This window comes from Lepidochelys kempii, chromosome 25 (assembly GCF_965140265.1).
Source record: "Lepidochelys kempii isolate rLepKem1 chromosome 25, rLepKem1.hap2, whole genome shotgun sequence".
Taxonomy (NCBI): domain Eukaryota; kingdom Metazoa; phylum Chordata; order Testudines; family Cheloniidae; genus Lepidochelys; species Lepidochelys kempii.
This window is the reverse complement of record NC_133280.1, coordinates 11,158,706-11,183,855: the sequence shown is the minus strand read 5'-3', so window position 1 is coordinate 11,183,855 and position 25,150 is coordinate 11,158,706. Positions and strand designations below refer to the sequence as shown.

The window sequence follows — 25,150 nt, the reverse complement described above, 5'->3', positions numbered from 1 at the left end:
GAACTGATTGCATTGGATGGTTTTGCCATGGAAGTCTGTAGGTCATGACCATATTAAAAAGAACTTAAAGGATCTTTGTAACAGCTGGCAGCTAACTCCTAGCACGGCCACCACAAGAAACTATTGAATAGCATGTCACCTTAAGATAGGAATATCCTTCAGATATGAACCCCAACTAACCTATCTCTTCTGTGCTCTCCTTCTAGTTCAATTAACCATTCTCCTTTTTCCAATAATTAAAATAGAATATATTTAAATAAAAATATATTCTAAGTATAAAAATGTACAGGGTGTGTATATATAAATTGTACGCACTGTGCTAATATCCCTCTCCCACCTGTTTGCAGTGTGGCCTAATGGCTGGCGTGGAGACTAGGGCTCTGCCACCGGCCTACTGGATTACCCTGGGCAAGCCACTTCACCACCCTGGGCCTCAGTTTTCCTCTGCAGAATGGGAATAATGATACTGACATGATACTCCTTTGAGATCTAAGAGCCAGGGATGATTGTTGTTATTTTCCTCAAGCCTTGGGTAATGTTTTCAGAAATGCTAAAGTGATTTAGGAGCCTGTCGCATTGACTTTCAATGCAACTTAGGCACCTATGTCACTTAAGTGCTTTAGAAAATGTTAGCACTTGTCTAAACAAAGACACACTGAGTTTCAGAGTGTGTTGCAACGATTTAGCTTAAATTGGTAAGTAGATCTGGTATATAGCATCTGGAAGAAGAGTGTTCAAGCAAGGTAGTGAAACCGATTTAACTAAACTTGTTTCTAAAACTGATTACGTTAAACAGGAACAATTTCCTCATGTATAGAAGGCCTTAGATTGTAAGGTCTTCAGAGAACCGACAGGGGTTTGACTCTCCGCTGCATAGCACCTTCCGCTGCCCTTTACACCAGTGAAACGTGGGTATCAAATGCTAGCAAATCAGAAATCTACACTCACAATGGTGCTGGTAGACTTTTACTCTCACAAGTTTACACAAAATGCAGGATTATGAACAGCTGGTCTTTGTGTCTCCCTGTGTCTGTGGACAGTGACTATCCACCTTGTGAGTGTTACCAGAAAACAACATACAAAAATATTTCCCACACCCATCAGCTAATACCTTAGTATTAGCCCTCTAAAGTTCATACTGGCCTTTTGAAATGGACTCATTCATTTCAAAGTTTGAATAGAGATGTTAGCCCAAAGGTCACTCAGATTCATGGGCCAAAATCAGTGGAGCTGCACCAGAGATTAATATTGTCCCATAACAGAAAATTAGAGTTTTCATATCCAGCCCCCAGCAACACCACAATCCAGCTTGGATCTCTAATCAGGGTCTCCCATTGTCCTCCAGCCGGCGACCCCAGGAAGAGCAATTCTACAAGACTGAAAGCACCAGACTTCTCTCTCAACTTGAATTGTTCCAAATGCAAAGCCCACTCTGGTTCAAAAAAGGAGGCACTTGCAGAGATGCCTCTGCAAAAGAAACTCCACTCAGCCCAGTGGCCTGTGTTTGGGCACTCCACTGAATAGAACGACATTTTATGTGTGGGTAAGGTGCTGAGAAGGCTCAATTTTCATTGCAGTCACTGGAAGCGGAAGATGCTGGGCATTTTGCAGGATTAGGCCCTAACATCAGAAGATAATTTTTTCTGACCTTTCCAGACACAACTGATTTTCACAGGCTGTTTCTATTTAAATCTAAATGCCCGTAGGGTAGGATAGGGGATGGACATGATCTAAAAATCTGCTCCTACCTCTAATTGTTTTGATAAAATACCCCTGTATTATCCTCTCCCTAATGAGGTAAACTGCCCCATGGCCCTGTCAGCTATCTACAGAACCCTTGTCTATCAAGATTGCAAACAACCCCCAAGTCTTCAACCCTTGAAAACTGCCACTTCAATTATGCACCCAGTCTTCCAGATCCACCTCAGTCTCTTTGGCTTGTTATTGATCAAAAGAGTCTAATCATCTAGTCTGACTCCTTGGATAACACCAGCCATTACATTTCATCCAGTTACTTCTGGATTGAGGCCAAAAACTTGTGCTGGCTAAAGTATAACCTCCAAAAAGGCCTTCAGTCTTCATCTGAACTTCCTGGCCTGCAAACTGCCACTTTATTATCACTAGTAAGAGTCTGTGTCCCTTTAGCTGCCAAGCCATGCCCTGAATCTCTCTCTCTCCCACCCTGGTTTCCCTCATTGCCCCAGTCCCCCTATTCCTGAGACACTTTGGTCTCTTTTTTCCAGATCCTGGTAACGCCTCTCACCCTCATGCCTCCATCTCTAACCTAATTCATTCTAGCCTCCCCATCACTTCCTCCTACAACCCGTTAGCCAACCTCCACCTCCAACCCACCCACTTCAGATTCCCTCCTTGAACCCCATCCAATCTCCCCCACCCTGTCCCCTCAACCCCTCACCCCAGCCTTCCCCTACCTGCCCCCAACCCTCTTCCCAGCCTGCTCCCTGCAACCCCCCAACCCAGATTCCCCCTCCCTGCCCCCTCCAACCTTCTCATCCCTAACCCACCCACACACTTTGCCCCAGTAACCTTCCTTTAACTCCGTCCCCACACAGCACCTATTCCTTCCCTTGACTCCACTACCCCATTTATCCCCTCCCTCCCCTGCCCCCACCACATCACTTCACCCCTTGCCGCTCTATCATCATCTAACCCCCTACTCCTCCTTGACCCCTCCAACCCAAGCCTCCCCCCCACTCCAGCCTCCCCCTCCCTGACCTCTCCCCATCACTTCACCCCTTGCCGCTCTCTCTGTCCTCCTCTAACCCCCTACCCCAGCCTCCCCCTCCTTGACCCCTCCAACCCCCACCCCAGCTTCCCCCTGACCTCCCCCACTCCAACCCTCCCCCTCCCTGACCCCTCCAACACCACACCCCAACCTCCCCCCGCTCCAGCCTCCCTGACCCCTCCAACCTCCCACCCCAGCTTCCCCCCTGGCCCACCTCCCCTCTCCAGCCTGCCCCCCCCGACCCCTCCAACACCCCACCCCAGCTTCCCCCCGGCCCCCCCACCTCCAACCTCCAACTGCCACCCCAGCTTCCCCCTGACCCCCCCAGCCCAGCCCTTCCCCTCCAACCCCCCACTCCAGTCTCCCCCTCCCTGAGCCCTCCAACCCCCACCCCAGCTTCCCCCTGACCCCCCCAGCCTCCCCCTCCCTGACCCCTCCAACCCCAGCTTCCCCCCTGGTCCCCCACCTCCTCCTCCCTGACCCCTCCCCTGTCACTTTACCCCCCCCACACACCGTTTGCCGTAGCCCCCCTGCACTAACCCCTCCCCCCACCGGACCCCCCCCTTAACTCTCCCGCCCCACGTGCCCCCTCCCCATCACTTCACCCCCCCGCCCCTCTCTCATCTGCCCCCCCCCCCGCGCCTTCCCCCTCCCTCCTGGGCGCCGCAGCCAATGAGCGGGCGGCCCCGCATCCGGGGCTCCCCCGCCCGCCCGCCCGTCCGCGCTCCCCACACGGCCATGGCGGAGGTGAGTGCGCCGGGGGGAGGGGGCAACGGGGGGGGGTAGCGCCGGGGCCAAACCTCCCCCCATCACCCCGCCGGGCCCCCCTCCCGGGGGGCGGGGCCCTGGCGGGGGAGGGGCGGTCGCCACTCGGGACCCCCGCAGGCCCCGGGGGGGGGCTCATAGGGACCCCCCCCGGGCCCGGAGGCTGCTCCGTGGCCTAGGCCCCAGGCCGGACGGGAGGGCCTGGGCCTGGGGGGGAGCTGGGGCATCGAGGGCTGGGGGCCAGTAGGGGGCAGCAGGGTCTGGAGTGGGCTGGGGGGCATCTGGGGCAGGGATAGCTGGGACTGGGGGGTAACTGGGCTGGGGGGCATCTGGGGCAGGGGGCAGTAGGAGCTGCAGGGTAGCTGGGGCGTCAGGGACTTGCAGGGAGCAGGGCCTGGGGGGCATGGGGCAAGGATAGCTGGGACTGGGGGGTAACTGGGCTGGGGGGCATCTGGGGCAGGGGGCAGTAGGAGCTGCAGGGTAGCTGGGGTGTCAGGGACTTGGGAGGAGCAGGGCCTGGGGGGCATGGGGCAGGGATAGCTGGGACTGGGGGGGTAACTGGGCTGGGGGGCATCTGGGGCAGGGGGCAGTAGGAGCTGCAGGGTAGCTGGGGCGTCAGGGACTTGGGAGGAGCAGGGCCTGGGGGGCATGGGGCAGGGATAGCTGGGACTGGGGGGGTAACTGGGCTGGGGGGCATCTGGGGCAGGGGGCAGTAGGAGCTGCAGGGTAGCTGGGGCGTCAGGGACTTGGGAGGAGCAGGGCCTGGGGGGCATGGGGCAGGGATAGCTGGGGTTGGAGGGGTAGCTGGGCTGGGGGGCATCTGGGGCAGGGGGCAGTAAGAGCTGCAGGGTAGCCAGGGCATCAGGGACTTGCGGGGAGCAGGGGCTGGGGCATATGGGTCTAGGGGTGGGGGTAGCCAGGGCATCTTGGGCTGGGTACCAGTAGGGGCTGGAGGGGGTAGCTGGTGCTGTGGGGCAGCAAGGTCTGGGAGGAAGCTGGATCATCAGCGGCTGGAGAGGCCCAGCAAAAGCTGTGGGCATGGGGAGCAATGGAGGTTGGAGGGAGCAGAAAGAGCTGTGGGCAGGGATGGGAGGTGGCTGGGGGTAGGGGGCATTGGAGCAAAAGGGGATGGAGATGGGGCAGTAAGAACTTGGGGGCAATGGCTGGGGAAGGCAGCATGGGTGGATGGAGGTGGGGGGAGTTGTCATGTGCATCAGATGGTTCAATGGGAGGGACTTGAACTCTTGGAGTGTGTCATTGTGTCAAGACAGCAATAATTATGTTGGTGCATCATGCAGAGATGTTACCATGCTTACGCTGGGGCATCGCACTGTGATGTCATCCCCCGTTCTGTCTTGATGTCACTTTGAAACATCATCCCTGTTGCGTCACACCAGTTACATGGGGCATCAGGATATCACATTGCAAGATCCTTATTGTGACATTGACTTGGGAGAATAGCATTGAGAAGCCATCAAGAGGCCCATCTGTTGCATTACAAGCTTTTCTTGAGCACCACTCATGGAGGCATCCTCTCCACCACAACGAGATGTCATTCACGTGTCACACTACAACGGTTGCACCAACATGTCACATCAGGGAGTTTTTCCTATTGGTGTGAGACTGTCCTCATTACATCTTGTCAATCACAATGGCCCTTGGATGCAGTATCCCTGTTGCATTACCGTGTTTGTTCTGAAACATCATTCTGAGACTTCACCACAGCATCCTCAAGTTCACCCCCAGCACGTGGCATGGAGACGATGTCCCGGAGCACTGTGATGATGTCCCTATGATGAGATGTGCATCCCAAGGGGAATTTGGGGCCAGTTAACATCCCACAAACTAGATTTGCTATATGTGGGATCACCACAATGAAATTGTGACCGATCCCAGCGGGAGATGGACCAGATGGCCTAATATGTCTTTTCCATCATTAATTTTATGGACTTGCAGAGAAAAACTCACTATGTGGAGGTTACAAAATGAGTGAGATTCAGACGTGTACCTTTGCTCAATGGAAAATAGCCAACAGCACTCTTTCCCCAAAACATCAAGGAATGTGCACAAGACAGGAGCAACAAGGAGCAGTTCTGTAACAGGCCAGCACTAAGAGGTACACTTCACCTGGCCATGGAATGGACTAAACTGGCCTGAAAAATCAACACTGTTATTAAAGCAATGAAATCTGAAGGGAAACCCTCCTCTTTCTATTTGTCTCGCTTTCTTGTGAGAATAGTTCTAGCCTTAGGTGTTTTCTGTGCTAGTGCTCTGGACATACACACAATCACCATTGCACTTGAACAACTTTGACAGGGCATGAAATCCACTACTGCATGGAAAAATCCCTGCATTTCTTAAAAATCATTGTTGCTGTATCTTTTGTGGAGTTCCTGGAATCTTGACTCTGGAATCAGGGAAGGGATGCTCGAGTCTTTTAAGACTGATAAGCCAGCAGATGTGTTCATAACTGCCATGTGAGGAGGGTCAGTTTCAGGCAAAAGAAGCAGCGATTTGTGTAGAGAGAAGCTGCCAAGAGTCCTAATCCAGGTGGCCATCCAGTTTTGCAGGCAGCGGAGCCAACTTCAGCATCAGCTCGGGCGCTATCGGAATTATCTGAGGTGACCACCTTGGATTCTGGAATGTGATCAGAACTATCAGCATCACAAATGACAGAAGCATCTTCATCAACATGTCTAAGTACCATTCTTGACCTAGATGTAGCCATTCATATCTTGGGGCCATCTACATCAGTTTTTCTGACCCATGCAATGCTGCTGGGTTTTCTACTCCCTATCTCACAGTAGGATTTTAAGCGTCAGACAGCATCTCTCTCTCTCATGTTAGAGAGAAATAATTTTACATCGCATGCCATTAACAGTCAGTTCAACCAACAACATTTCCCTCCAAGGGTCACTATCTACACATATGAGTCTGATCTTGCTTCTTCACCCATTGCTTGTCTCTGCCTGGATTTCTGGTTACCTGGTCTTTCAAATCCAAAAATAATTATGGTGTCGGCCATCTGTATGCTCCAGCTTCATCCATGTCTATGTTAGGATGTAAGAATTGGCCATTGGCTCTGCCTGCCATCTCTTTGGTCCCTTCTCAATCCACATACACCATTGTGATTTGATTTACTTTCATTATTACCATTGTCTTCTTGGTGATTTTCAGCACGGGCAGTTTCCGTGTCCAGTAGTGTCCTGTTACTACTTCAGCTTTGAGTCTTTCTTCATCCTCATTAACCTGAAGATGTTCATAAGTATTAGTTTGTATCTTACTATTAACTAATGTTACTCTTCATTTCACCTAATGGTCTTTGATATAATGTATCCTCATTTATCCAGTGTTCTGATTGACATTTTTTCCAACCACCATTTGTTAACCGAACAATATTACTTAGTAGAAACTTTCATTTTTGAAACATTTTGAACACATTTCCTTACTAACCCTCTGTGAGGAAATACAGTCCGTAAGTAGATTGTCTCAGGAAATGGGAGACTACATTGAATTATGTTCCCAAAGCTACAGAGTGAATGATTGTAGACCACACCTTGATCATCTTCATACAACCAAGGTTATTTACGGGAAGGATATCTATTAAAATAGTCTTGTTCTTCATCATGTCCCATCAATCCCTAGCAGAGGGGCATCTCCCTTTTGATATGGAGCCATCTTCCTGTTTCCCAGGAAACATAGAAATGCCCAATCTTAGAACAAAGGCAGTCCTAAATTTTTTCACCCCTTTCTCCTTTATTATCTCATAAACTCCTCCCTTCTCTTAGTACACACAGGTCCTGCGCTATTTCTGCAAGAAGACAAGATAGTCTCCAGAGGATTTTGTTGCTCTATAATCAGACACTAGGGGATGGTGAATTGCAATACACATTGCGTGTTTCACTTGAGGCTAAAGGCATTCTCTTTGCATTGTGCCTAGTAGACAAAGGAGCAGTAGTTCCAAGGTTGCTTCAGCTCTTGGATCTCTCATGACAACACCCCGCTGCCTCCTAGGTCATCAGTCATAAAAAATCATCACCATCATTATTTCAACAAAATAACTGGCACTGCTACCAGATTTACAAATTTTTAAGACTTGGAGGCATTAGTTCTAAGCCAGCAACCTGATATCTGGTTGGAAGGACTTGTGTGTATGAGTGAGAATATGTACTTTGTCTCATCTAGAATGGGGGAAGGAGGATCTCCCATTTTGATTTCAACCGATCCTTTGCTTCCTTAAAAAAATAAGCTATTGAAGTCCAGTCCTGCAAGGTGCTGAATGCCCACAACTCTCATTGACTGAATGGATGGTGAGAGTGCTCAGCACTTCCCAGGATCAGGGCCATGATATGTATTAATTAAAATGTAGTAATGCCAGTTTGGGGACTGACACCACAGTTCTGTTCCACAGCTATGGTGTTCTTAGTTAACATGGTTGAGTCAGTTGATTACTCACTTGCTCCCTTCCTAGACCTAACAAATATACAGCAATCCCAGAAATAACAGACATTCTGGATTGTTACCCAGACTGCAGCCCACATTGCTGTTTGAACTTCTGACTGAACACTGGCTGCCAGAAAGCAGATGCCTACATTCACATCCACCTGTCCTATCCATTATCCATCTTACCCTTGCTGCTTGCAACCATTGGATTCCCTCCCTGCCTGCTCAGTTGTTAATGCCATTTGTGACCATTCTGAGTCTTTAAAGTGCTTTGGAATGGGGGAAGATGGGAAGCACTTGGACAGATGTCCTGCTTGGTGGCCAGATCATTTCTGATTCTACCTCTGATGGATTGCTCAGAGGTTAAGGAAGTGCCACATTCAAAAAAAAGGGCCATATGCTTTTAGAATAAAGTTTGTGGCAGGATAAAATCTCCTTTCATGACAATATAAGTCCTAAGGACTGTGGTTCTCAAATAAACTGGTGAGAGACTAGATATCGGTGATGTGATGAAGAAGAGGCACCCGTGCATGCACTTAGGGATTCTGAAGTGATAAATACAGGGCAGGGGAGGCTGCGGGGGGAGGGTCCTTGAGTACACCTGATCAGAAGCTCTCTTTACTTGGTTTTTAAACTAAGTGAATTGCATTTGGGGGCTGGAAATGTGTCACATTATTAGGAAGATGTTTCTCCTCCATGTTCATTTCTTTTTGAAGGCCTCGATCGGCAGGCAGAGTCCAAGGGTGGTTCCATACCCAGCCCACAACCTATGTCCTGGAGAGCCTGGTCTTCAGACTGCAGCAGGTACCAACAGCTTGAGTGTGCTTATGTTTGTTTTCCCCATCCCACTCCCATTTCTCTTCCATCTCGTCTCTTCCCCCTGACATTTTCTGGGCATGAACATGAACTTAAGCACACACACACACAATGGAGGGCAAGTCTATATTACAGCACTACATTGGCGCAGCTGCACCAGAGAGCTCTCCCATCGGCATAATTACTGGTGGAAGCTATGCTGGCAGAAGAGCATCTCCTGCTGACGTTGCGCCGGTGTGGACAGTGCTTAGGTTGATGTAACTTAATGTCACTCAGGCGTGTCTTTTTCACACCCCTGTGCGACGTAAGTTACATCAACTTAAGCGGTAGGGTAGACCAGCCCGAAGTCTCTCCAAATTTTGTTGCTGTGGTCTGCAGTCAAGCGTGGCTAATGGCCAACTTTCTAATCCCTGCAGTTGTGTCAATGGGCTCATCTGACCACCGATTCACCCTAGCTGAGATCCTGTCACAGAACTATGGTGTACGAGAAGAGAGGGAGGAGGAAGAAAATACGCAAGAGAAAGAAAAGTCTTTAGAAGAGCTGGAAAAGAGCTTCAGTGCATCTCAGGTAAAGGCAGCAAGGGTGGGGAAGGGGAATTATCTGTAGGATTTCTTGTCTATCTTGATAGATTATTGAGATCAAATATCTCCACTGAGCCGACGCTCAGGGAGATCGGCTGGCTATGCACTCTATTTAAGTCTCCTAAGCATTTGGATGTTGGGGATCAGATTGACATTTGGATGTTGGGGATCAAATTGCCCAAGGGACCAGTCATGAGCTCTGGAGCCCTCCACTATCTAGGTTGCCAGTTCAAATCCAGTCTGCATCCCTGGTGACGAAAAGCTGTTGGCTGTCTGGTCCATGTGAAATGGGTTGTTGCTATGCCATCCGCTTCATGATAGACAGGTGTCAGTTTCTGAGAAAACACTGGTGCATCTATTGGCTCCTTTGTGGGCAGCCAAGAGGCCAAGAATTCAGTAGGTTATGGAGTGTGAGCATCCTTCTCTGACAGAGACTGTACCTTCAGGTCAGTGTCAGTATACATAAGGGACCTTTGTGCTGCCCTGTTCTCTGTGTAAATACAGGAATCTAGTCTCCAGGGCTGTTAACTGGAACCTCTTCACCAGCATGAAAACCCAGTGTAAAAAAGCCACCCTTGAATCTGCTGCTTTGGGATAATTTCCCAGGTTTGTCCATAGCTTCGGGAAGTACAGATTGTCATAGCCCCGTTAGTCAATACCTTTTGGTTTCCTGCATGATAGAGCAGCGCCAAAGACAGATCAGAGCCAGCCCCCAGAGGAGCAGAGCTGCCCTGACTGCCTCTGCATATCTCTGTGTTTACTGCAGCTGGTGTTGTACTCGGTGGTTGTTCCATTCCTGATGAAGCTTTGTCCTCCTCTCGCTCAGAGCAGTGAAATGCCATTCGAGGAGCTGCTTGCACTTTACGGCTATGAGGCATCTGATCCGATCTCAGAGCAGGACAGCGAGAGCAATGACATCCCTCGCAACCTGCCGGACATGACCCTGGATAAGGTAAGGGCAACTTTGGGCCACGTGCTAGCTGCTAGCAAGGGGAGAAAGTAGTGCACCCCAGGTTGTTGTAGGGTCTAGAACGGGGGGCATCTACTGGGTCCTTCATTCAGGGGTCTAGTTTATTCAAGATGCTTGAATTCCAGCAGGTGGGAATTGGCTAACCCACTGATCCCAATGTGCAACCGGGAATGTCAGCTGCAGAGGTGCTAACACAAACAGGAAATTCAGGGGAGACTAAAGAAAGAGTAATTGTTACAAAGAGCAACAAACTGCAAACCCTATTTGGAATGTAGATCCCTCCTGTTCTGCATGTGGTGTGACTCTAGGGAGATTTGCAGGAGGCCTCATCTCTGCCTGAAAACCTGGATCACCCTCTATTCCCAGGGAAGCCAGGACTCCTGCCACTCAGCATAAGAGCCACTAAAAAAGTTTATTCCCTGCCAGCCCCTCTGAAAGTCACCCACTCTGGGATGGGCTGTGCAGAAAGTGCTTCTTACCCTTTCTCCCTGTAGCATCTGCAGGAAGCCACTCTCTTCTTGACTCTCCCAGTGAACCTGAAGGAAACAGTCTTTTGAGGGTGTGGATAAGGAAGGTCTATGGGAAGCGCCTGTGGGGTTGGGGAGATGCACGGAGGAAGGGATCTTGGCCAGGGATGGTTTACTCTAGGCGTCCCCTCCCTTTTTTTTTTAAATTTAAAAACATTTTTCACTTTCTTGTTGTTGTTAAAAGGAACAAATAGCGAAGGATTTGCTTTCAGGGGAAGAAGAGGAGGAGACGCAGTCTTCGGCCGACGACCTGACTCCATCCGTCACGTCCCATGATGCGTCGGACCTTTTCCCAAACCAGCCTGGCTGTATGTGTCCCTGATTTCTAACGGACCTTTTGTACTTGGATGTGGCTCAGGAGGAAAGGCCAATTTTTAAAATTATTTTTAAATTTTTGGTTACTGAAATTCCTGAAGTAGCAACTTTTGAGGTTGGTCCGGGGAGCTGGAGATAAACTGAGCCCTCCTGATGTTACTGCACAGACAGAATTGGGCCGTAGTGATAAGGGGAGTAGAATTTTATGGTTCAGGGTGTGAACTGATCAGCTGTAGGGTCAGGAAGCAGTTCTCTCCAGCTGCAGCTCATAGCCTCAGGGCGGTGAGGACTTCTGTTACGTGCCCAGCGTGGACTTTCGGGGCAACTACACAACTGGTGAAGTGCATGGGATGTTGGGGGTTTTTGCCTTCCTGAGAAATATCACTGCCAGTTGCCCCCTCCGCAGCATCCACTCTCAGAGTAGCGAGAGCACTGGTCTCATCTAGTATGACAGCAAGCAGGATTCCTGAGTAGAAGGACCAGTGGTCTGATCTAGAAGGGGGTGTTGCAGATTAGTAGAACCAATGGTCCAGTCTAGTATGGCAACTACTGTGTTCCTCGGACTTTAATATTGGGGGTTTGTAGGGAGCCAAAGCAAGGGAGAACTTAGTGTGGAATGATTGATTGGGCTTCTACCCCTAATCCTGCAAAATTTGGGAGCCTTGGCTCTGCTGAGTGATCACTGCTCATGTGGCAAGGACTTGGGTATTTTGCCTACAGAAGAGAATCTGGGTAAGTTGTTCTGAATAAACGGAGCAGGCTCAAAACAACTCCAAGATGGGAAATGAGGGAAGGAGAGAGAATCTAGAGGTATTGAGGCTGAGTGTTAACCATCTTGTAACTGAACAAGTGAATTCTCTTTCTTCAAAGCAAACTTCCTGGCTGATGAAGACAAAGAGCCCTGCTCTTCTCCATGTGCCTCCTCCTCGGCTGAGGATTCCGAAGAGGACTCCATCCCGTCCAACGAGTGCAAGAAGGTAAGTGATCCGAGCCAACTGCACCTCCCCGGGGGGCTAATGCTCTGCATTCAAGCGTGAGAAAGCCGAGCAGCTCAAGAAAACCACGAGACCCCACCCCGGGGGTGCCTTCTTGGGGAGCTCAGTGTCGGGCGCCGGTCCTCTGAGTCTTCCATTCTGTGCAAGGCTATGGCAGGCGTATCTTAAAGCGTGCCCTGTGGAGCCTGTAGCCGAGATTATCCTCGCAGTGAGGGGGATGCTGTACCTCAGCATTCAAACCGGCAACTCGTAGCCTAGGGGAGGTGAGGTCTGGTGTTGAGTGCCCAGGATGGGGCTTTGGAGAACTATCTTGTGGAAGACGAGAGTAGACTCCTCTTTGGACGCACACTGCCTCTCCTCCTCTGCAGCCTTGGATGACATAAGCTTTTGGTATAAATATTCAGCAGTGAGACCAGGCTTCAAATCAGAGGGTCCACAGACTAATTTGTTTGAAACCCCTTCATAATTGTTCTAACGAATAGGAGGGATCCCCTTAGAGCGAACCCGGACAATGTGGTCTGCCAGTGTGTTTAGTGAGGCAGATTAAGCTTCGTTCATCACCAGGTCCCTGAGTTGATTCCAGTACAACCACATAACGCAGTCGCCTTATATTAATTCCCTTCTCTGTGATGGTTTTCAGGAGATCATGGTTGGACCTCAGTACCAGGCAGCTGTTCCTATCCTCCACTTAAACAGGCACTGTGAAAAAGGTGAGAGCCCTTCCTCACTCTGACTGTAACATTTGTGCTGTATTTTTTCTGGATATGGGGTCCACTGATCTGAGCTGCTGCCAGAGTGTTGGCTCTGTCACTGAGGTTTGTATCCCTAGATATGATGTCTGTATGTCTAACAACACTCAGTCCTCCAAACAGAAGTGGGGCTTTTAGGAAAAGGGTGGTGGATTAGTTGTCGCCAATGTGCTCTCCTTTGGTTCACAGCGTGATCCAGTATTTTAACAGGACTGTGTGTAGCCCTAAAAGAGCCAGCAGTTTTAGCTGTTTGCAATGCAAACACAGGTGCAGTTTGCTTTACATGATCTGGCAGTTTGTAATCACTGCAGGTTTACAATGAAGGTAAAGTACGAAGGCATCTTTAATTTTTGGAGTCTCTGATAATATAGTTTCATAGATTTTTAAAGCCACAAGGGACCATTGTGCTGATCTAGTTGGATCTTTTGCATAACACAGGCCATAGGACTTCCCTGAATTTATTTTTGCTTCAAGTCCAGTAGCTGGGGTGGAACTAGAACGGATCTGTTAGAAAAACATCCAATTTTGATTTAAAAATTGCCAGTGATGGAGACTCAGCCACAATGGTTAATTACCCTCGCTGCTAAAAATGTGCTCCTGACTTCTCCTCTGAATTTGTCTATCTTCAACTTCCAGCCATTGATTCTTATAGACACCTGTGCTCTTTGAGGATCACATTGTCTCTACATTTCTGGCAGTGAAGTGCAGCAGAGTTAACATTTTTCACATTATTTTATTTTCCATAATTTTTGGTGTTTGGGTTTTTGTTAAAACTTTGACTTTACAGGCTTTCTAATTGATGTGGGTTTTGTTTTTAGAAAACAGTGTTCACTTGATTTTGTTCCTGAACAGCAGTGTTAGATTGTTTTCATGCTTAATTCCAAGTGAACAAAGTTTTTACCCTGAGAATTTACTCCCCTCCCCCCCGCCTCCAAACATTTCACAAATAATCACCAACAGGAGCTTATTGTGGGTTCAGAACTCATGCAGAGATGGATCCTGCTTCTCCCCTACCGTTGGTCTTATATTTGAATCTCTGTCTGCCAAACTCTTTTTCTTATTTGCCTCAAAACTTTCCTGAAAAATCGTGATATCAAGCATGTGAAATTTCTGATGGATTGGTCTGAGTTTGGCAAAGTTGGGGATGTGAGTCTCAGCCATGGCCAAAGAAAAATTAATGCCTCACAGTAATATTGTATTTATATTTCACAAACTGGCAAGCGATACCATTTATCTATACATTTTCATCCTAAATCCCCAGTGGTGATCACAATTTCCAGCTAGATAGGATCTCTCAGAAGCAGAGAAGCTTTTGGTTTTCAGATTGTGTCCAATCATTTATTAGCTCAAAACTCTGCACCCGTTAGCTGGAACTTAGATGCAGTCTGCTACCCGGGAGTCTGCTCTCTAGAAATGACTCACTTCCTCCCTCATTATCTATGCCAGGCAGACTCTGGGCAAGTTAGTTTAAAGGGTTCACTTCCTACTAGTTTTAAGCTCACATTTAGGACTCTATCCTACAAGGCGCTGGGTGCCCTTAACTCCTACTGAAGTTAATGGGAGCTGAGGGTGCTCAGCACCATAGATCTTGGGTCACGTTCTCCATTGTCCTGCACCATATGCTTCATGTGAACACCAGTGCAAAGTGGATGTACACCTTCTCTGCACTCACTTTGCTCTGGTGTAAATGAATATGCCAGGTGAAGGGCCAAGGAGAATCAGGCCCTTTGTCTTGAAAAACAAACAAATAAACAAACAAAAAGTATATTAGGTGCTAGTGGTTACCAATCCTTATATCTTAATAGAAATGTTTCCTTGCCTGTTGTTTTAGTTCATTGCAAGTATTTGTTTTCTGTTTGTTTTCATTTAAACAATTTCCCGCGTTGCTGTGAACATATAGCTGGTTAAAAGATAGGAAACAAAGGATAGGAATAAATGATCAGTTTTCAGAAATGAGAGAGGTAAATAGTGCTGTCCCCTATGGGTCTGTACTGGGCCCAGTCCTGTTTAATATATTAATAAATTATCTGGAAAAAGGGGTAAACAGTGAGGTGGCAGAATTTGCAGATGATACAAAATTGCTCAAGATAGTTAAGTCCCAGGCAGACTGTGAAGAGCTACAAAACTTGGGGACTGGGCAACAAAATGGCAGGTGAAATTCAATGTGGATAAATGCAAAGTAATGCACATTGGAAAAACATAATCCCAACTATACATATACAGTGATGGGGTTTAAATTGGTTACCACCTCTCAGGAAAGAGATCTTGGAGTCAGTGTGGATAGTTCTCTGAAAACATCCACTCAATGTGCGGCAGCAGTCAAAAAAGCAAACGGAACGTTGGGCATCATTAAGAAAGGGATAGATAATAAGGCAGAGTATATCATGTTGCCTCTGTATAAATCCATGACACACCCACATCTTGAATACTGCGTGCAGATGTGGTCGCCCCATCTCAAAAAAGGTATATTGGAATTGGAAAAGGTTCAGAAAAGAGCAACAAAAATGATTAGGCGTATGAAACGGCTTCCATTTGAGGAGAGATTAACAAGACGGGGACTTTTCAGTTTGGAAAAGAAACGACTAAGGGGGATATGATAGAGGTCTATAAAATGAAGACTGGTATGGAGAAAGTAAATAAGGAAGTGTTATTTATTCCTTCTCATAACACAAGAACTAGGGGTCACCAAATGAAATTAATAGGAAGCAGGTTTAAAACAAACAAAAGGGAGTATTTCTTCACACAGTGCACAGTCAACCTCTGGAACTCCTTGCCAGAAGATGTTTTAAATGCCAAGACTATAACAGGGTTCAAAAAAGATCTAGATAAATTCATGGAGGATAGGTCCATCAATGGCTATTAGCCAGGATGGACAGGGATGGTGTCCTTGGCCTCTGTTTGCCAGCAGCTGGGAATGAGCGACAGAGGATGGATCACCCTGTGATTTACCTGTTCTGTTCATTCCCTCTGGGGAACCTGGCATTGGCCACTGTCGGAAGACAGGGTACTGGGCTAGATGGACCTTTGGTCTGACCCAGTATGGCCGTTCTTATGTTCTTAGAGCACAATACACAGCCGTGTGCCAATGTGTGAGAGTGGGAGCAGTGAGGGGGATGCCCAGGCCAGAATTTGACAGAAACAGTGGCTGCTTAAAGCCACCTTTGCCCTCCCACTCCTATGCCCAGAGCAGGAAGGGGCACTGCAGAATCTGGCCTTTTAAAACCACATGCATCAATTGACAACATGTTCTCTAATAAGGCTAGAGAAGTTTTGAGCATCAAAAAGTCTCCCCAGCCACCCCTTCAGGAAAAGCCTGAGCAAACAGAGTCACTGTGCTCTGACAGTCAACAGTCTTGGGCTAATCAGACGAAAGGGGGAATCTGGGATCAGCAGCCCTACACTCTCCAGATTCAGGAGAGAAAACATCCTGGCTTTCAAATCTAAGAACTCGCAGCTGGAGCATCCCGTCTGACCATAACTGCCAGGCTGGAGCCCAGAGACTTCCTCTCTGATCCACCCACATCCCACCTCTTGAAAACCAGGGGTGCTCTCGGATTGACCAGCTCATTTCAGACATGCCCTGATGTTCCCATTAGCCTACGAGAATGAAGATCAGCTGCTGTGGGACCCAAACATCCTCCCTGAGCGGGAGGTGGAAGAGTTCTTGTACCGAGCAGTTAAGCGGCGGTGGGACGAGGTCTCCAGTGCCAGTCTGTCAGATGGAGAGATGGTGAAGGACAATGAGCAGGTGAGCCTGGGAGCCAGGGCTTTGTGCAGTCACGAAATTCTCTGTTGTCTTAGTGTTGTGGACAGAAGTCAAGTAGCACTGGCCATGGGAGCAGGAAGTATCAGCAGGGAGTTTCAGAATTGATCCCTTGTTTGTTTCAGAGGGGAGGGAGTGGATCTCACAAAGACCCTGGGTGAATGAGACCTCCTTTCTAGATGATACATCTCCCTCTGGGGCCCATCACTGCTGCTCCATGGATCAGACAGAGGGAACCTTTCTTGCTGAGCCTGCTGCATTCTACTGCCTCCTGCTGGTTGAGGAGCAAAAGGAGTGCTCGGGACTTGCCTCAAATACTCCATGTGGGTTGTGTTGCCACCAGGTTGCTGAACTGGCCCGTTCAGACTAGTATTTTAATTACAGCTGTATGAGGACACATGCACACCTACTGTCTCTAGACTCCTCCCAGGATAGCCCCGTGCTTCATAATTTAGAGCCTCGAACTGTGGAGCAGTCCTTGCTGATGGTCCAAGTGGGGTGGTGTAGATAAGTGGCTCCAGAAGAGAATGTGCTGTTTGGGCAGGTGCAGTGAGTCACAGCTGAGTTGGTTAGTGGTATATGCGGCCAGTGCATGTAATCAGCAGTTCTTTATTACATTGCATAGGCTCTATATGAACTGGTTAAATGTAACTTCAATGCAGAAGAGGCACTGCGGAGATTGCGATTCAACGTGAAGGTCATCAGAGGTGAGATACCCAACTGTTCAGATTCTCTTGCATGCTGTATCCCAAATGTCCAGATTCCTTCTGCAACTCCAGCAGCCCCTGGACGTGTCTGTCTCTCAGTAACCCTGGGGTTCTGTGGAACTCCTAACATCCTGTTTTCCTGTGCTGCAGATGAGCTTTGTGCCTGGAGCGAGGAAGAATGCAGAAACTTTGAACACGGGTTTAGAGTCCATGGGAAAAACTTCCATCTCATACAAGCTAACAAGGTAAAGATTCATGTTTCTGTGTCACAGACTGAGAGGAGCTGCAGGAGTGCATGCTAGTGCTGGGAACATATATTAAACCTTACTTAATCTGGGGAAATTCGGACTGCTAAAAGTTCTAATCCCAGCTGATTTGCTATGTGGTCGTTGTCAAGTGCATGGGTCCAGTGCATGTAATCAGCACTGTTTGCTTGATTTCTCCCATCTGCACTACAGGGAAAACAATACGGACGTCCATAAGAGATTGCGAGGCTTAATTTATTAAAAATTAGCACTGGCTAGCTGAGGATCTCAAAGTGCTTTGCAAACTGTCTTCACCATCGCAATGTTTCTGGGGGTCAGTGATTGCAGGGTGTGGGTTGTTTGTAGAGTTCAGTGGGATCCTTCGGGATGAAAGGGGAGCCATGTAATCCAACGAATAGGGCACAAGACTGAGAGTCAAGAGATTCCAGTTCCTGCCACTGACTCACCATGCGACTTGGGTCAAGTCACTTGAATGAACTTGGTTTCCCCATCTGCAAAGCGGGGTGATGGTACTGACCCTTCGTAAAGCCCTTGGGGCTTTATGGAGGGACTCTGACTAATCGCTCCCTGCAGGTCCGCACCCGGTCAGTGGGAGAGTGCGTGGAGTACTATTACATGTGGAAGAAGTCGGAGCGCTATGACTACTTCACCCAGCAGACTCGCTTCGGAAGGAAGAAGTATGTCCTCCACCCTGGAGCCACGTGCGTGGAATATTCTCAGACTAAGATTAGTAAACGTTACTTACCAGCAAGGCTCCCTGTTTCACTCAACTCCCTGCTTCAGGGACCTTGATCTTAAAATAACGCTCCCCACCATAAACCTCATGAGATAGGTCTTCTCGTTGGGAGGGTGCTCGGGGATGGCAGGCCAACTGATGCACACGTTGCATACAGAGTGTAGCCCACTGTCCCACCACAAAGGAAAGCAGCCGTTTGCCAGTAGCGCTGGGAGGGCATTTTTCCAGGAAATGTTTTTTGTTGGAAAACAACTAATCACAGGTGAAACTTAGTGGGAAACGGTAGGCTTGGGCCAGTATCTCAGTTCGAAAAATGTGAAAGGAGAGGATGTTTCAAAATTGTTGAAACATCCCGTTTTGACTTTTTTTTTTTTTTAACCGAAAAATTCTGTTTTTGTTTGAAATGATTTTTTGGATAGAAATATAAGCTCATTATAATAAAAACCATTTTTTGGAATAAAAGAAGGTCGAAATTGAAACAAAATGTTTTAAAAATGTCAAAACAAAGCTTTGGACCCAAGCCCAAAAATTTCTCTGCTTGTTGGTTAGCAAATGTTTTTGAGATGTTGATCTTTTGTCCCACTTCGGAATAAGAAAAAATGTCAAAATCTTGACAATTTTCCAGGGACCAGCAAGCCATTTCCCACCCAGCTCTGTCTGCCAGCATGCTGACCCTGCAGCAGGCCAAGACAGCAGTTCTGTGCAGTGGCCGTCTCACTGGGGAGAGTGTTTGCCCATTGAGTGCACTGTGGGAGGAAGAGAAGTCCGTAGGTCTCTGGGATTGCAGAGTTCAGCAAGTGTTGGAACCTGCGAAGGCCCAATTCTGATTTCACATGAACTGGTTTAGCTCCACCGATTTCAGGGGGGTTGTGCCCATGCAGGAACAGAAGGGGCCCCACAGACCTTGAGGGGAAGGATGTTTTCTGCACAGCGAGTCTGTTGCTGATTGCTCCCTGTGTATGGTGCTGAGAATGTCCTTGTTACCTCCTGCGTTGTCCCTTGGCAGCGTGTTAGGGAGGGTTGTTGATTCCCCCACCTGCTTAACCCCACTGAGTGGATGGTCACAGCGTCGTCTCTCCCCCTGCAGGGATTACGTGGATAACGACTTGGATGGGGGTGAGGCGGAAAATGCCACCCGCTCTCGGAACTCCCCACCGATTCCCTCTGCCACCAGCTGCCTGGACTCTCGCTTCAATCAAGATCACCTAGCAATTGAGAGTGCAGGTAACTCCTTTGCCTTCCTCCAGTGCCAGAGCTGGAGGATGGAGGCCTCTCCTTCCCACTGCTCTGGGGTACGGAGCTTCCGTTTGTCCTTCTCTCATGACTTCCCATGGCATATTTGCAGGCGTGCGCCTGTTATCGTAGCTCCTTAAGTTCCACTGGTTGGAAGCAGATCCTGGGAAAACCATTGAGAGGACGCCCGCACAGCAGGAAAGGGCTCAGTGCTAAGGGAGGGGCTTTGTCTGTCACTAAATCAGCCCATTCCACGGTCAGAGCATGAGGTTGGGAGTTTAGCGCTAAGGGTGAGCTCTGGGGAGAATGTAAAGGAGTGGGGAATAATCTGCCTCTCTTACCATCTCCTAACAAACCTGGACCTTTGCATGTCCACGTCTGGGGGAAAAACACCCTGGGGTGTGTTTGGGGATGGGGGTTCCTAGCATAAGGCGCATCTTGGAGAGTCACGTCAGAGGATCATCTGAATTTCCATAGAAGCACTGATGTACGTGCGTTCCCCCCCCATCCCCAATGAACTGTCTTCCCAGTCTCCCCACTCCACACATGCATCCCACACAGGGGAACCACATAAGAATGGCCATGCTGGGTCATACCAATGGTCCATCCAGCCCAGTATCCTGTCTGCTGACAATGGTCAATGCCAGGTGCTTCAGAGGGAATGAACAGAACAGGTCATCATCAAGTGATCTACCCCATTCCCAGTGTCTGGCAAACAGTAGCAATAACAGTGATAAACTGTGATGGATCTTGGCTGATACCATGAAGGAGCGAGGGATCGTGGCCACGTACAGTCTGACTAGATCGTTCTGGTCAGTGGGTGTGAATAAGACCCTGTACAGTGTTATCTGCATTTGTGTACAATGGACTCACTCTAGCTTTCTCTCGCCTGCTCTCCTCACCCTGTCTCTCTGTTCCTCCTCCGCCCCTTGGGTCGTGCAGAGCCTCTGAGCGTGGAGAGCGCAGCCTGCAGCGTGGGCAGCATGAGCGAGTCGGGCCAGGCTTACGAATGCAGCACTCCCTCAGAGACAAACTGTTCCTTTGACCCTGCAGAGGACACGTCCTCAGGTGGCATCTCAGCCACTTGCACACGGCATCCAGGTAACCCCTCGGAAATGGGGCTTTATCAGCTGCCACCGGCAGGACCGGGCCTGGCAGAGAAGCAGGAGACATTGCAGAGCTCCGGCGAGACGATAACGATGGACTTCACTCTCCCCGGAGACATTAACGAGGGGTTGCCTTTAATTTCTGGCCGTGTGGATTTGGACAGGGACCCAGAGGCACTGGTGTCCCCTGCTCAAGTGTCCTTATCGGTCACAGATTTTGGCATCATCGGCATTGGAGATGTAAATAGTTTCCTGGCTGCTCACCAGGCCTGCCCGGGGCCTTTGTCACAGTGAGAATTTCCAGTCTTGACCTTGTCACAGACCGAGCTACAACTTTGACCCGACTGAGTGAATTCCCTGGGCTTCCGTGTTCCACGGGGCCAGCTTGGAGCTGTCAGTCGGAATCTGTCTTTCCATCCTCCTTGATGTTTTGGCGTCTGTCCTTCCAAGGCTACAGTGAAACCAAACACCTTTCTGCTTTAGTGCTGTCTGACACACCTGTGCAAAGCTGATGGGAGGTTTTAGTAGGAGGATGAGTCCATGAGCCCAGCCCCCCCCCCCGGTGTCAACACAGGCAGCACCATGCAGTTCAGACAGCCTCTGGCCTGACGACAGTGGAAGTGTCCAGTGACCCCAACAGAGGGGGCTTTCTCTAGGGCAGGCCGGTTGCACAGTGGGATGTTACTGAGGATGAGGATGTGTCGTGGGCACTTTGGGGGCTGGGATGGAGGACGTAATCAGAAGTACATGTGCTTAGGAAAGTGACACGAAGAAGCACAGTCAGTCCAGGCTGGAGTGGCCCTCTGGATGCAGAGATGGGCGTGTTTGTGCCGAAAGAGGGGGTGTTCAGGCGTGGCCATTCACCCTCGGATTTTGTGTTGCAATAGAAGTAATTCTCTCACCTTTTCTTTTCTAACAGCTGTAGTGTGCCTGTTGATTTGTTAATCTGGGGGCAGGCATGTGTATTGAGACTGTGTTCAGACCCAGAGCGCCATCAGCGTCCGTCTGTCTTCTCCACTGCCAGGTCCAGATGAGAAACAGCCTGTCCCATCCCCTCCCACACCTCTGACTACAGCCTCAGCTCTTGGAAAGTAACATTTAGGGTGGGCAGCCTGTCTGCACATTGCTCAATGCTCTTCCCTTCCCAACACTTAACCATTGGTTGTGCTGCTCCATGGAGAACCCGAATCCAGGGATGAGGCTGCATTGGTGGCAGAGGGAGTTTCTAGCGGGGCTGGCAGTGGGCAACATGGTCTGTAAAATCCTTGTTTGCATTGCAAAAGGGTTAAATCTGAATGAGCTGCCTGCAGAACTGCCTGACTGGTTCCAAACTCATTGATCAGCTGGGGGAAAAGGGTATTAGTGATCAGTGAGTTGGATCTTGGGACTTACATTAGAATCCTACAGAAACTGAAACAGAAGCTAGCAGGCTGCCTCTGAGCTCATGGTATACGTGGCCAGGAGGTGGGCGCATCAGCCCGCCCATCCGGTGCTAAGCACGGGCCCACACAGGTGCCAGGCAGGTGCATCAAACCTGGGCACGTCCCTTGTATCCTGTGCAAGCACAAGGCATGTAGCTATGTGCCTGAAAAGGAGAGCTTTCAGCCCTAGTAACCCATCCGAGCATATGACACTCACCCTTGGTAGGACTGCTTGTCTACCCTAATCATCTCCTTTGCCAGCCTGTGTGAGCACACGGAGCACAGCCCTGGCAAGATGATGCATCAGCCCTCTGGGACATCAACCTTGATATTCAAAAATGTAATGTAAAGAAACTCTCTATTTTGTAAGAGAAAGGAATGTGTTTGCCCTTGCGAGAGACATGACTGAGGTGACCAAGATTGTGTCCAATGGCAGCAGGGCCGTTAGTCACTGCATAGCGTGCCAAACGAGACAGGGCCGCCTGTGGCTTGCAGGAGCCCGTTACCTCTCAGCTGCTCCGGCAGATTTGGGGTTTGCTGCTGGCTGAATTTTCCCCACTCCTCCAGGAGCGCGCGCACACCCACGGTGCGTCGACGCTTACGGCGTACGCACACTGCACGCCCAGCGAGCACGGCTACACGTGGCAGTGTAGACAGGGAGGCACCGCTGAGGGAAGTGGTACAGAGTGCCAGACACACCTCGGCCCCCATAGTATAGACCCTAGGCAGCTGCTACCCACCCAAACCGCCTCCCCGTCTGTGCTGCTACTTTTACCAGTGGAGCGTCCTGCTGTCGGAGCCTTTCCCCACCGCAGTGAAAGGCTCTGGCAGCTCCCGCGCCCTGGAACCTTTCACTGCGGCGTGTGGCTACTCGTGCAGTGCCTGTCCTCCGGGCTGCGGACATAGTCACATGCGCACATTTCCTGCAGGCTGCCGGCCGTTCGGGACTCCAGTGACAGACGCCCTTCATCCAATTGCCTTTTTTTTTTTTTTTTAAATAACTGCCTTCAGGCCACCGCCCTGAAGCTAGTTCTGCTGCTGATGGATTTGAAATGACTTATCAGCCATTGTGGGCTGGGTCCTCCCCTGAACAAACAGGCCGTGTTCACCTGTTCACTGTGAGCGTGAAGAAGGTGGAAAGTGCTAGTGTCCCAATGCATTTTACACCCACTTGGCACTGGAGCGGGGGAGTGGCTCCCCAAGGCACATGGTGACGGAGAAGCCGGCCTCGTCTCACATCACCCAAACCCCAGCTTTGTGTCACCCACTCTGTCAGGGACCCTGCCCCTGGCCGGCTCAGCTGAGGTGGTAAACTCCAAAGTACAGCTGCCTTGACCATGAAGTCAGTTTGTGAGACAGAGGTGCTAACTCGGGGGGGGGGGTCTCCCCACCCACCACTCCTGCCTGCTGGAGACGGGACACAAATGTGAGCTGCCAGCGCCTGGCCCGAGCCCCCAGGCTGTGATTCCCTTTTGGGGGCCTTTCCTTTCTGAAAGGAAAAGGAGTGAGTAGGGGGAGGGTGTGGGGAAGCTCTGAGGCTTTTCCAGGGAGTGGGGAGCTCCCAGCACCCCTCCAACAGCCAGGTACATTGGAGAAAATTGATAAACGTTTTTTCTTTCGTTTGTTTCATTTTTGAGTCCTAATGAGGAGTGTGTCGGGGGGGGGGGGAATGTCTCTTATTTATATTCTTCAATGTTGTTTACAGATTCGAGCGGGGGCTTAAAGTGAACGTGACATGTTTTCCGCACGCCCTGTCTGGGGAGGGACGGAAATGGCCGGGGAGAGGGAGTCAGTTTTTGGTTTGGTTTGGTTTTACTCACGAAGCACATTTACTTTGAGCTGCCCCCAATGCCGGACTCTTCCCCTCCCCCCCGGAGGCCCCGCACTGTGAAGTGATACTGCCTTGAAAACCCCTTGCCGTTATTTATTTAATTAAAAAATCTGATTTGAAAACGAACAGGGAGCTCGTCTTGTTTTCCGAGGCATTGGGCTGTCACAGCCCTTTGGGCACCGGTAGCGAGAGGGGCTGTTGGCTTCTATTCGCTGCTCTGCACTAATGAGAGTGGCAAAGCATCTCCAGAGGCCAGCGCTCGTGTTACCAGGAGATGTGAGCCCCGTGTGTGTGGCTGGTGGAGAGAGCACTCCCCAGAGCACATAGACGGTTAATCTTAACAGGCTGCCGCTGTGGATGCTCTGTTCCTGGGTTGCCATAGTGGTTTGCAAATTCACCTGTGCTATGGCTCCGTTACTGTCCGTGGAGTGACTGCAGGGATTAATTCAATGGCCCAGAGAGTACCATGACTGGGGCTATCAAAGTAATAATAATAATAATCCCTAGATCTCAACGCACTTTAGAAAGGAGGTCAGTATCATTATCCCCATTGTACATGTGGGGAAACTGAGGCAAGGAGCAGGTTTGTGAGGTCACCCAGTCGCAGAGGCAGGGCTATAACCCATGTCTCCTGAATCCCAGGCTAGTGCTCTGTCTACCAGATAATGCTGCCTCCCCTGAGGTGGGATATTATGATAAGACAGCAAGGTAGCCAGATAAGGTCCTGGAACAATGAGCCCACCCCCTACCCCAAGAATGGATGCCTGCCAGCTCTTAACCTTTTCACTGCCACTCTGTCTCTCAAGAGAAGGTGTCCCAACTCCTGGATTTACACATAGGCCCTTGCTCTGCCTGGTGCCTCCTCAGCATACAGCTGGGCTGGCTGGCTTGGGGGCTTCCCTGCTAATAAGTAGGCTGAGATGTCTGTCTCCAGTCTTCCTGTGCCTTCCCTTGCAGGCTGTCAGGAGCAATTGAATATGCACGTGAGAGAGGAGTCAGAACAATTGTAACCTGGGGCAGAAAGAATGCGGTTTGGCTAAAAGTTCTGTTAAATTGGGAGAGCTGGAGTGCTTCAGACCCAGTTAGCAGTGGGTGTGGATGCCCAGAAACCCAACCCAACGCTTGTACGCAACGTGTATCACAACCCACTTGAGTTAGCAATGCATTCAGTGGGGTCTG

General features: G+C 49.6%; 1 protein-coding gene across 4 annotated transcripts; it reads left to right on the top strand.

The window, feature by feature from the left end:
* Positions 1-3,418: 3,418 nt before the first annotated feature.
* On the top strand, positions 3,419-24,097 carry MIER2 (MIER family member 2). 4 transcript variants are annotated; one of them, XM_073324300.1, is made up of 13 exons: positions 3,419-3,493; positions 8,671-8,758; positions 9,187-9,338; positions 10,119-10,304; positions 11,034-11,157; positions 12,035-12,141; positions 12,800-12,869; positions 16,505-16,656; positions 17,297-17,378; positions 17,529-17,623; positions 18,218-18,345; positions 19,468-19,604; positions 20,556-24,097. In XM_073324300.1, exons 1-13 carry the CDS (start codon positions 3,419-3,421, stop codon positions 21,011-21,013), a joined length of 1,854 nt encoding a protein of 617 aa, XP_073180401.1. In that variant the 3' UTR covers positions 21,014-24,097. The 4 variants fall into 4 exon arrangements, with proteins under 4 accessions (XP_073180401.1, XP_073180403.1, XP_073180402.1 ...); XM_073324302.1 differs by having other exon boundaries at positions 3,443-3,493; positions 10,179-10,304; XM_073324301.1 differs by having other exon boundaries at positions 3,443-3,493; positions 18,218-18,321.
* The last annotated feature ends 1,053 nt before the right edge of the window (positions 24,098-25,150 follow it).

Coding starts and splice junctions, on each gene's coding strand:
- MIER2 (XM_073324300.1), top strand. CDS start 3,419: ATGAGCGGGCGGCCCCGCATCCGGGGCTCCCCCGCCCGCCCGCCCGTC. Junction 11,158..12,034: donor TTTCCCAAACCAGCCTGGCT/GTATGTGTCCCT, acceptor CTTTCTTCAAAG/CAAACTTCCTGGCTGATGAA. Junction 19,605..20,555: donor CCTAGCAATTGAGAGTGCAG/GTAACTCCTTTG, acceptor TGGGTCGTGCAG/AGCCTCTGAGCGTGGAGAGC.